Source organism: Molothrus aeneus, chromosome 8, assembly GCF_037042795.1.
Source record: "Molothrus aeneus isolate 106 chromosome 8, BPBGC_Maene_1.0, whole genome shotgun sequence".
Classification (NCBI taxonomy): Eukaryota; Metazoa; Chordata; class Aves; order Passeriformes; family Icteridae; genus Molothrus; species Molothrus aeneus.
Window position 1 is genome coordinate 31,604,266 of NC_089653.1, and position 12,747 is coordinate 31,617,012.

The 12,747-nt window shown below is 44.3% G+C and overlaps 1 protein-coding gene across 4 annotated transcripts in view; it reads left to right on the top strand.

The window, feature by feature from the left end:
- Positions 1-1,395: 1,395 nt before the first annotated feature.
- The window catches only part of TACC2 (transforming acidic coiled-coil containing protein 2), a 57,300-nt gene continuing 45,948 nt past the window's right edge, over positions 1,396-12,747 (top strand). For 3 of the 4 annotated variants that reach the window (XM_066554149.1, XM_066554150.1, XM_066554151.1), the window contains exon 1: positions 1,397-1,837. In XM_066554149.1, the coding sequence (XP_066410246.1) occupies positions 1,770-1,837 (68 nt within the window). In that variant the 5' untranslated portion in view covers positions 1,397-1,769. Of the gene's footprint in view, positions 1,838-12,747 lie in introns of all 4 variants that reach the window. The other variant, XM_066554148.1, reaches the window with a different exon arrangement.

Below are 12,747 nucleotides of genomic sequence, written 5' to 3' on the forward strand. Positions count from 1 at the left end.
CTGGGCAATGCTGCAGACTTTGGGGGTCACTTGTGGCTCAGGCACCCAGCCCTGCTCCAGAAGGTTCTGGAGCTCAGTCCCTGAGAGAGGCACTGCTGCTGCTTCTCTGGTGGACTTGGGATGAGTCTTGAGCAATGAGATGCTAGAAATGAGGGTTTGGCTTTTATCAGAAACAAAACAACCCCAAAATTATAACTTGCTTGGAAGCTTGTGGCTGAACAAAGTGCTGGCTCACAGGCTTTCCCCTATAGTTAAAAAAAAAAAAGAAGGGAAAAGAAAAATGTAATTTATCTTGATGCTGTTCATAAAACAGAATTAAATTTTAGGCAGCCTCTGGAAATGAAAAGTTCTTAATCTTTGCTAAACAAGAACAATTTATTGTGGGTGCACCCAGAGAATCAGAATGTTATACATGTATTCAGTAGTCATTCTCCTGTCAAGCAAGAAAACCCAACTGGATTTATTCAAGCAGAGAAAAAAAATTCCAAAACTGTTGAAAGCTTGAGCCTAATGAGGCCTCCACTAGAGCATAAAAGCTGTGCTGTGGTCGGTGCTTGGAAGTCAGCACGTTTTAATATTTTTGTTAAATTTATCTGATCCTTTTGACCCCTCCACCCTGTGATGTATCCAGAGTTGTTACATAGCTTCAAGCCATTTGTATCCCTAGAGTTTCATCCCTGATACAGGCACCAGTGCAACTGATTTTTTATTTTTTTTTTCTCCTTTAATGATGTGAAACACATCTTGTATGTGCATCATCTGTTATTTGCCAACAACAGGGATGTGGAGAGCGATGGTGCCCATCCTTTTCAGCATCTTAGAATTCCCAGTGCCCTGGTACCACCTAGATGGCAAAAGGACGAGCTGATTTGTAGGGTTTGGAAATCCGTGCTCTTAAAGATCCTCCCCACCCGTATGAAGCATCCCTGTCCAGCAAGGGGGTCTGTGATCCCTGTCCAGCAAGGGGGTCTGTGCAGGCAGGAGCACAATGGTTAAAGCGCCCCAGTGTCGGATGGAGCTGCTCCCACTTTGGCTTGTTTACCTTGGCTGCTCATGATATTCTCCCTACGTTCCTCACGGAAGATTCCATTTTTTTTCCCGCAAGAGGGATGAGCTGGTGTGTGAAAGGAGCAGAAAGCAGCCGTTCTGCTCGTTAATGCTCCGTGCCGGGGTCCCGGTGAGCACGGCTGGTCGGGGCTGGGGGGAGATGTGTGCGCGGCGCCCAGCGCACACGGGCATTTGCATTTCAAATCGGCTGAGTCAACACAATGTAATGGTCCTGCCTGCAGGTCCTTAGAGAGCCACAGTAGCTGACAATGTGTGCTTAAAGGGAGGGTCTGCTTTTCTTCGTCTTCTTTTTTTTTTTTTTATTTTATTTTTTTATTTTTTTAAGCCGGCTTCCATAGCCAATAGTACCGTTCCAGGCGCCTGCACCGGAGCTGTTTAGCAGATGATTACCCCGTCACGGCGGCCGGGATTTTGTTTTATTTTATAAACACCGTTCATCTGGACAGAAAAAAAAACCCCAAAAAACCAAAACAAACCCCAAAACCGACCAACAACCCACGGCCAAAACTGGCAACCCTTCAGAGAGGAGAAGCTGCCGAAGTGTTCGTGCCTGTGCTGCCACTGATGCGAGCAGCTGTTCCCATCTGCACTGCAGCACCGCAGCCTCCACAGAGCCGGAGCTGCCGGGGCTGCTCGCCGGGGGGATTCCGCAGGAAGCCGGCCTTGCTGTCGCCTAGCCCCGAGCCCAGGGCACGCTGAGGATGGGAGGCTCGCAGTCCCTGCAGCAGGCACAGACAGGTGGCCTGGTCCGGGAGCCGTCTGAGGCCATGTAAGTGCGGGTGCCGTGCAGCGCCCGGGCTGGGCGCTGCCGTGGGGGTGTCTGAGGCCTTTGTTCGGCAGGGTGTGGGAGAGCTCCGTGCCGCTGCCAGGGCACCCCGCTCCGCGTGTGCCTGCCACCGTACGTTCTGTCTGTCCGTGTTTCGGGTGCCTGGTCAGTCAAACACAATGAGCATTGCCAGAGAACAAAACCCCAGCCCCTTCCCCGTTCCCGAGCCCACCGCCACCTCGGTGTTTTCGGTTTAAAACGCCCAGCGTGGAGCTCCGTTTCGCTGGGCTTTTTTCAGGGCTTCTCTCTGCACGGATACTGTGTTTCTTGAGCCTCAGCCTTGTCACATCCATCCCTGCCATGGTGTTAGATCCTCTGTGAAGCATAAGCAAGGTGTCCTTAGGTCTCTCCTCGCTGAAGGCCGGCTCGCAAAGATTTGCTGGGGGAGGGTGGAAAAAGGAGACAATTTGTGCTTGTTCAGAGAGAGTTGGCACTTTTCTGGGTGGCTAAATCACGTATAAAAGTGCAGAAATGTGCATGTGCATGCAGGAATAGCAGCATTGTTTCCCATTTGTAAATAGATTTTGTAGTTTATTGCTAGGGGGTTTGTCAGTTTACTTAGCCAACAGTCTTTTCTCCTTAACCCTCCACCCCAGGCTGGTAAGCTGGAATGCCAGAGCATGGACCTTACCTCTGAACAGGTTTTAGAAGGACTGCCTTGTGTCCTTTTGTCATTACAGTTATATAAATCACATTGATCTTAACATGTCTGACTACTGTGTCCATTACTGAATATGTATTTTGGTAAGTTTTAGGTATTTATCCATTAGGGCTGGTCTACAAATGAACCTCATACAGGTCTCTTTAAATTTTTTTTTCAATTTAATGTATGCTTGTTAAGGTAGCTCTGATTATGGTTGAAACATCATTTGTGTGTTTGAGGTAAGTGCTTCAGAGCCATTGGGGAATGATAGAGCAGTAACTGATAGTTTTGCCTCTGTAATAGGCCTTACAAGTGGGTATCTGCTCCCTATTGTCATATTCCAGTATATCAGCAGATAGCTTTGCTTGACAGTGTCTTGTTATATTTGTAAGATAGAGGCCTAACAGCATTTCTGCATCCTTTGTTCTTTTGATGCGTAGCTTCAGCAATTAACATTTTTCCCCCCTATAGTTCCATCTGACATTCCTATAAAAATCATCTATTTTAATAATATGGTGGAATAAATGGATGCCTCATTGTCTTTAAAGCACTATAAATGACATTTTCATCTGCACACACTGCTGTTGATTATTAACAGCGGTCCAAGGACTGGGCAATAAAAGACGTGTTGCTAAAACAGTGTTCAGGCTTTTTGTCTTCAATTTTCACAGCCTTTTAAGAATGCATTCTGTTGGATGAGCAAGATCAAGGTGTGTGTATATATATACTTATATATATATAAATGAAGGTATATATATTTGTACCTTTGAGGGGTACTTGAGTAAATTACATTGTCATCTCTCTCAATGACTCCTTTCGTATACAAACCTACTCATGTTTTGCATTTAGTCATTCCTGTGGGGTTTCAAGATGATCTTTTAAGGGCTGACATAATCAACAGATGCACTTTTAGCACAGGCATCATTCAGTAACTGTTGATGTCATTGGGAAGAGTTTGTGGAAGGTATTGCTAATCTTGTATTAAAAAAATCACCAAGAGGTCGTGCTGCTTTCCTCAACTAAATACTCTTCAAAATGAGATAAGAATGGTGGTGTTTCTTTATCATGGGCCTGTTTTATGAAACAAGAACATCCTTGTAGCAGGTCATGGTCATCAGTTCTGGTGGGAGGTTTTAACTTTCTTCCCTTATCACTGTAACTTTTACCAGTGCTTTTTAAATGAGGTTGCATTTGGCTTGCTTTGCACACATAAGCAAATTCCTTAATGGCAGTGATGGTTTAGAGGCAGAAACATCTGGCCATGTCCCAGGCAAGTTGGGCAGCTGCCCACGCAGTTCCAGCATCCCTGAAGCCATCACTTCTGCCATCAGCAGAGGCTGATTGCCCTGAGGAGAGCTGCTCCACAAAGGGAGAGCAGGGTTGGCTTTGCCTGCCCTGAGTTCATTAGAGTAGGGGGGTGTCAGTCAGGAATCATTACTGGACTAGAATAGCATCAAAAAAACTACAGAGGCAAATTCCTTAAATAACTGCTGAGTTCCTCCAAAGTATCCTATGATGGACTTCTTGATTAAACACTAGGGAAAGTTGTAGAAATAAATTGGTGTTAGAACCCATGCTGAAAAGGGGTCTAGGTTAAGATTTTAACTATGATTAAATATGCCCTTTTTGCATGCATATGCCAAATTCCCAATTTTAATGTAAATTTGTTTCAGCCAGGATAAAAGTATTTGCAATAAACCCACTATTGCTACTGACAGCCCGGGGTGTTCTGTTGCTCATTGTGGATTGTTAGCACTCGCTGGCAGCAGACAATTGCCCTTTTATTTAAAGAAAAAAGAAAAGTCAATTTGGAATGATAAAAAAGGGAGAGCCCAAGGGAAGCCCCTGACAATAAAAGTTAACTGCAGATGAAAGTGGGGTGGCTCAGACCTCGCTGCTGACGCTATGAGCTCTGTCGTGTGCTTTGCAAATCGCAGCAGGCACCCTGGTGGTCACAGATTGAGCTCAGTCAGGGGCACGTTTCCATCAGATAATAGGAGTGGGCTCTGCTGAAATAAGAGCTGGCGACAGTGAGATGATGTTCAGTGTGCACGGGTCTGTTGGGTGCACACACAGCTGGAGATGTCATCCTTGTGTGCTCTGTCTGACATGCCAGTGCTGCCCTGCTCAGGGTGCGAGCACAAATCAGCTTGCCAAGTGCTGCCACCTTCATCTTCAGTGCTTTTATTTGTAAGAGCAGTGTATTTCTATCTCTTGGCAACGTTTTTAAGTATTAGCAAACTGGAAACGTTGCTAGGGTTTTAAATGCTGGGAGCCCTTAGGCATTTGTCATCCCTGAAATGTATTTTTTTAAGGGGAAAGGGTTTCTTTCTCCTGAGCACAAACCACACCTTGCTTTTCTGGTTGCATTATGGTTGCTGTCCTTGCAGCAACTGGCAGGATTTACATTCAGTGCCCATTTCTTGATCAGCCAAAGGGGTGCTGATGTGTTATTTCCTCCCATCAGGAGCTTTATGTGCTGCGTCTCTAACGTTTGCATCCCTTGCCAATCCAAGAGGAAAATGACTGAAGCCTGGGCCAGCTCCCACTGAAGTTGATAGTGAAATGCCCACTGACTTCAGTGGGAGCTGGAGCAGGCTCCAAGAAAGAAATTGAATGTCACTGATCATTGGTAGCAGGCCAAGATGCTGGTGTCCCAGTGGGTTGTTTTTCAATATTTCTTCTGCTGTGTGGTCTTTTGTCTGTTGGTTACAGGAGAGACTCAGAAAAAATTAAACTGGATTGTCTCAGCCTTCTGCACAGGAGATGTGAGCAGTGTTCTTTGTGTAAGAGTCTGTATACACATGTATTTATAAAAGTTATCGCTCCATATTTGTAAAAAAAACAGCCCTTGCTTGTCTGTCTTCCAAACATGGAAGAATCCATTGTGTGGCTCTTAAAAGTTTGAAAGAAATCAGTCTGGTGAAATATTTGCACAGTACTCTATGCTCATACATAGGAAAATGGTCCAAATAAATATATATACATGGAAGAGTGGGATATATATATATATATATAGATAAAATTTAAAAATATTGAAGGAATTTGGATCTTGGGAGGAAGGGAAGCTGATGTTACCGAATTGATATTTAGTCTGAGTTAATCCCTTGACAGACAGTTCTGCCTATTGTCAGCTTATTATGTAGAAACATAAATTTGTTTTCTTCTTCCCCTTACTGACAGCCTTCAGTGAGCATCCCCCATCAGTAATTAGAGGATGCTCTATCTGCTGGGCTTGTCTGCTAAACAGGGTGAATTGCTGGAAGCCATGGGGATGTTTTACTTAAGATGTACCAGGAGTAACAAGGAGATTCTTCTGTCAAGCTTCCCTGTCTTTCATTCCAGCCTCCCTTATTTGAGCCCAAAGGATCTCATCTCTGAAGTCAATGACAGCGCTCCCTTTGATATGAGAGGTGGTTACATCAACCACTTCTTCTGTCACTGGAAGTAGGCAGGTCACGTTTAGCCTTGAAAATAAAATGAAAAGGCCCCAGCCTCCCTCAGCCCTCTGTTAACAAGGCACAGCACACGTCTGGCAAACCCATGTGTGCTCTAAAGCTCTCCATACGGAGTGGGGTGCCCTATGCCATGTGTAATGGAGCTGCTGTCATCTATTATGGATTATGACATGCAGGCAAATTGGAAAATAAAAACTGATGTGAGGTGGTAAAAACATGAATGGAAAGGCATTTCCTGCACATGCATTGTGGCTGTCATTTACCAGCAGAGCTGCTTCCCTGGCTGCAAAAGGCTTTTTTGCTTTTTGCTTGCCTTGACCCAGCACTCAGAGGAACTGATTGTTAGATTTAAATCAAAGATGCTCTTCAGCACTGTGTGTTTCAAGAGGTAATAGTCTGGGTGCTTTGAATGTTTCTCTAACATGATTACAGCATCCAGAAAAGCAGTTCTGTCTCTTACAAGCACATTTCCTTTGTTTTAAAACCGTACACCTATCATTTTTGTATTTGCTCATGTCTTTTGGGTACTGTTTCCTTATCCACCTCTGATGATTTGTGAGGATTTAGCTATGTACCAAGCTTCTTATGTAGCCCAGGTAAACAGGATTTTGAGTGGCAAGAGGCAGAGTTGTAATTACAGCTAGAAATTCAATGCAGTTTGCATTCTCTTAGAGAAAGTGGGCGGGTTTGCTGTAAGAAGCAAACAAGCAAATGTATTTTTACTTTGGAAAAAGCAAAGAAAGGAAAAGTGTAATTTCTCTTCAGATCCTTAAATGCTCTTAAGCAACCATCTGAATTTAGCAGCAGGCTATGGATATCATGTTTTGTATTCCCATTAGAACCAGTTTAATGGGGAAAAAATTGAATTAGTTTCCTTTTTCCGCTACAGTCTTAAATTTTCTTGTAAGGCAGGCTTTGGCCTGAGAGCCCTCATTGATGGTGACACTAGATAAGACAGTGGGATCCTTCCTTGGCTCTGGAAACCTAATTGGAGTTTGCATGTGAACTGATTTTGGTTGAAGCAACTGTGGATGTGTTTGAGACAGACCTCAGGACAACTGTAGAGCTCTGTTTCTTGCTTGTTGCTGCCCTGCAGTATTGTTTGCTATAGCTCCTCTCCCTCTGCTGCAAGGAGTGATTCAGGGGATGAATGGATGCTTGGGAAACCTCTTTGAGAAGAAGAACTGGGGCTGTTGGTTCTGTTGGGGCAAATATGTAAACTTGGAGAAAATCTGTGTCTTTCCATTTTAAGCTTATTTGATTTTGATTAATCGGAATCCTTAGAGTTATGTCCATATTTACACGGTACAGTTTTCCTAAACAAAAGCAGCTTTTTTTGTAGGGCTTAATGTAAACCAGGTTGTATCTGACACAGGGTACAATTACAATCACATAAGCTCCTGCTCCTTCAGAGCTTTGATTTCCCCTCAGCATAAAAACCTGCATTTATTGGTCTTGTTAATAACAGCCCATTGCTCTCCTTAGAAATGAGTCCAGCACTGTGCTGGGAAAAGGGTTTGGTTGCTAAAGGAGAGGAAAGATGAGCAGGGAATTCAGATCCCTTTGTTTAAGTTGCCAAGTGCAGGAGCAAAATGGGAGCCTGGGAAGGGAAGGTTCAGGCTGCTCCTCACCTGGCTGAGCTGAGGGCAGCCCAGCTGGTGAAATAAATGCCTCTGGAGATCAGGGATTTGCTCTTTCCATCACACTGTGGAGCTGAGTTGGTGCTTCCTGAGCTAGGGAAGGGAAGGGAAGGGAAGGGAAGGGAAGGGAAGGGAAGGGAAGGGAAGGGAAGGGAAGGGAAGGGAAGGGAAGGGAAGGGAAGGGAAGGGAAGGGAAGGGAAGGGAAGGGAAGGGAAGGGAAGGGAAGGGAAGGGAAGGGAAGGGAAGGGAATGTTTCCCTGAGAGTTGCAGCATCACCGAGTGTGCCCATGGGAGAGGTGAATGAAGGCAGTGGGAAGCCCTCCAGAGCTGCACTGGGCTGGAGCAGCAGCTGGGTCTCACCCACCCGAGGCAGGAGATGGAATGAGCAGAGACCAAGCAGAGATTTTGTTGTTGTTGTTAAGAGGTCAAGATATATATTTTTTGTTCTTTTTTCTTACTGCTTGCTGGCCACGTGTCTGTCCATGCAGCTGCTTTAGGTGTTGAAATAGAGGAGTAAGGGTTAGAGAGGATCTTGCAGAGTTCTTTAGGGAGGCTGTGCAGGGGCCAAAAAAGGCGGAATATGGAGCAGAGGGTCTCTCCTCCTCTGTTTCCTTTTCAGTAAAGGTTCTCCACGTGTCTCTTCTCCACCCCCGTGTAATCCTTGTCTCCTTTCTGAAAGGAAGGGCCGTCCACAGGCACTGCAGGGGCACAGCCCGTTCCACACCCCGCTGTTTTCAGCATCTCCGTGCTCCCAGGATTAACCAGACCCCAGGAATGGCGGGTGTCACACATCCACCCGTGCTGTTCTGTCCCCTGGTTCTGTTTGGAGCTGCGTGGCAGGGCTGAGAGGTGGCTCTGCAAAGCCACATTGTTGCATTTAAAAGGTGGCTGCAGTAAACAAAGCAATTCCCAACCTGTGGCTCTGGCTCCTGATGAATTATTGATCTGTTTCCCATTGGTGATGCTGTGTAGCAGGAGCACAGGATGCTTCTTCATGGGGGCACAGTTCACATGATGATGATTCCTGGATTAAAATTTTAGACCTTGGGACTAAAAGAAGAGGAAAGATACCTGCCAGGGGTATTAAATATTTCAACATCAACCACTGATTGAAACCCCAAGCCCTAACCCACTAGGGTGAGCAAAGTGCATCACTGGCTGGGATTATTGTGTATTAACTGGTTATATTTGTTTTAAGCATTTTCCACCTTTGATATTGGGGTAGCCTGCATCTTTCTTAAAAGATTTCTGTGGTCGAATATTCAGCAGCCTCTGGTGATTTAGGGACACATTAGTATATTTGCAGTTGTGATGTCTGAAGAAGAGTGCCTTTAATTAAATTGCTTTTTCCTGTTGTACCTCAGAGAATAAAGCATCTGCCTGAGAAGAGCGTGGGGATTTAAAAAACAATTTCAATTCTGAGTCCCGTTTCTGTGGCGTAGATATTTTCATTATTCAGGCTGAAGCCAGTAAAAGAGAAAGCAGGCTGGCCAGAAAGGATGGAGGATTGTTTTATTATTCATTTATATCAGTGGTGTTGAAAAACATACCCTGCCAGATCTCAGGAAAAGCAATAAAAAGGAAAAATGTAACATGATTTAAAGCAAAATGTGGGGAACTTCTTGCTAATCAGTTAGAAAAATGATTTAAGTAGATTGAAGTGCTGCTGTAAGTGTGCCATGTTATATCCCGCAGTCTTTTTTCCTTCAGATGTGGTTTCCCACAGCTTGAGACATTTCTCTAGCATTGCTGTGTGCAAGCAGGAAATGGCTTTTGTTGGGGGAGTGGGAATTTGGCTTCTGCACAAAATGTGCTCAAAATTGCTGAATAAACAAGGAGAAAAAGCAGGAAAAAATAATTCCTTCTTCCCATTTCAGTTATGGTAGGAAGACTGCTTATAAGACAATAGGCTAAAACCCAAAATTCAACATTATTTTTAAGATGCTTATGCCCTTTTAGTTCTCCTCCACTGCAGTTCTAATCCTGTTCTCTAAATATAGCCATCCTGTGAGGAAAAATGGGCCTTTTTATAGCAAGTGATTAATGTTTAAGGTATTCCTAGTTTTCTTTTTGCAATCTATTGCAGCAGACACATTTCCAAACTGATCTGTGTGGCTTGGATAACACACAAGGTACTCCTTTCCATTGCTGAAGTCCCACATAATGATCTGAAAGGGGAAGCCATAGCATTTTATTTCTGTTATCTCCCCTATGTTAGAAAAGAAAATGCAGATTCTTGTCTCTGAGCTCAGACACTGAGTTATCCCAGCACTTCAGCTTGGAACCCCCCTTCCTGGAAGAGCTGAGAAGTGACTCAGTGGCATCAGAGCAGCAGTGTGTGACCATATTCACCCCTTCACAGCAAATCCACCCTGCTGTCCATCACTGACACCTCAGCTGAGATCCTCTGGGGCAGCTTCAGAGGGTTTGACACCCTCTGGGCTCAGGGTGAGGAGAGGCACAGAACTGCTCAAGGCAGGGGATGCCTCTGGCTGCAGGATCACCCTCCTGCTTGTGTCCCAAAATTCAGCCTTGTGCCTCTCACCTGGCTCTGGCTGCAGGATCACCCTCCTGCTTGTGTCCCAAAATTCAGCTTTGCATCTCTCACCTGGCTCTGGCTGCAGGATCACCCTCCTCCTTGTGTCCCAAAATTCAAACTTGCATCTCTCACCTGGCTCTGGCTGCAGGATCACCCTCCTCCTTGTGTCCCAAAATTCAAACTTGCATCTCTCACCTGGCTCTGGCTGCAGGATCACCCTCCTGCTTGTGTCCCAAAATTCAGCCTTGTGCCTCTCACCACACATCCTTGTGGGCTGAAAAGGGTCATCTTTGTTGTAATAGTGGTTGTTTTTCTGGGGAGCTGTGTTTTCTGTAGGAATTTTAAGCTGAAATAATATTAAAATCTTCCTCTGGAGAGGAGCTGCTGCCCTGCTTTCTGCACACATCCCTGTCAATATGAGCTCTTGTGTCATTTCGATGGAATGGAATTTATTTGACATTTTAAGTGAGAATTGGATTCTCATTTTCAGTGAGAATTGCAAAGGATGCTTCTCTGCTGCTTCATAGCTCAGGCCATAAAATGAACACGTGATGTTATCCTGCTCTTGGGTTGAGCAGAAATTCTCTGCTGAGGAAGGAACTGCAGATGATTTTGTGGAATATTACTCTGAATGCAAAACATGATTTCTGTTTAAACCTTCCAGTTTTGATTGCATTCTTTTACAAAAAGCTTTTTTTAAAAAAATGGCCCTCACTTTCTCTGTCCTACAGTATTGTTTTTAATTAGTGTTTTAATGCATCAGAAAGACAACAGGATAAACAATGAAGATACCAAGAAAATGAACCTCATCCCAGTTCATGGATTTCTTCTATAAAATGATTTGAAATTGCTGTGATAAAAGAAGCTGGAGTCATACTTTCCATTGAGCCATATCCTGTTTTAAAGTAAAAATAAAAGAGATCTGGTAACTCAGCAGTGGTGACTGTTATAAAATGAAAATGAAATATTTAACATGATTTAAAGCAGTATGGGGAACTTCTTGCTGTAAGGTAGGACTAGAATTATTTTCCAGCATTATTGTTTAAACTGAAATAATCCTGTGGTGAAATTCTGGCTTTGTTTTGATGGTCAGACTTTGCAAGTCAGGAATCTGTAGAATGTGGCAGGAGTGTTGCAGGTGAGTAGCACAAGGTGTGATTGCCTTTTCTGTGCACATATTATATGATATATAGATTCTGTACGTGTGCCATACACACCAGCCAGCAGTCTGAAGGATTCCCCTGTAAGGTGATGCACTTTTCTCAGCACTAGAAATCTGAATTTCCACTGACTTCTGGTCAGAGGTCTGGGGCATTGTGCACATCACTGGAGCAGACCCTCAGAGACCAGTACCCTGTGGTTTTCCTGTGTCCACCTTGCAGGTACTAAACATCATTTTATTACATTCTCAAGGCTTTATCCTCATCCTGTGTGTGCACATCAGTAATAATGTTCCTGTGGGATGATGGTGTCTGTGGGAGCAGGATGTGAGCTGAAGGAAAGCTTGGTGATCTGTTTCCTTCCCAACATCATCTTCCTTTGTGGCTGGTCTCCTCACAGTATGGGTTTGTTGTGAATTTATTCAATCCTAGGATGGGTGATCTTGTCACTTTTCCCTGGAGTAGTGTGAGAGAGGTCCATTAGTAGTTAATGGTCAGAGATGTGTCCCTGAGGGAGCTGTCCTGTAAATGGTGACACTAAGTGACGTGCTGGTACCTCCCCCAGCTCCTGATTTGATACAAGCATCAGATCCAGCACTGGGAGCATTCCCAGGGGGCAGAGGCAGCAGGACAGATGGCTTTCCGTGGTCCATGAAGTGTCACCCATCCAGCAGGCTGGGCTGAGGTTGCAGGCTGTGCTCTGCTCTGGGCCAAAGGTTCTCACAGAATCAGAGTGGTTGGAGTTGGGAGGGACCTCTGGAGATCATCTGCTCCAAACCCCAGAGGGGGCCCTGAATTCTTTTGAGACATCCTATAATTCCAAAGGTATGTTTTATTAGAGAAAGGGAAAACAGTTTGTAAGGTTTATGCCTCTAGAGCGTAATAGAAAGTTTGTGAGGTTTATGCCGCTCACCACATATATTTGCATTGTTTTCTAAAACCATGTATTCAGCAGATCTGTGGGTGCTAGATTTGATAGGTAGACTAATTCCAATTTGGTAGACACCAAATATTAATACTTAAAATAACCAGATAATTCCACCATTGCATCTCTGTTTTCTGTGCGGTGCTGTACAAATTTAATATCAAAATTTAAATCTGTAGGGATGTTTCATATTCAAAACATGAAATAGCTAACAATCATGTTAAAAGAAGCTAATTATTGGGGAATGTCATGTTAGCTGGAAGTCACTGAATAGCCAAAGATTGTGTAAAAATCACAACATAGAAAGTTGGCACATCTTTGGTATTATCCCAGCCTAGTGCTGGGATTAAGAAAATGACCTTTTGTTGTAGCTGTAGAACATTTCTTGGTCCTCTTGAGTAGGCCCTTGGGTCAGCTAATGGCTGCTGACCTGAAGTGGTAATTTGATCTCCAGGAAAGGAATTACCATTTGGGCTCTCCTGATGTT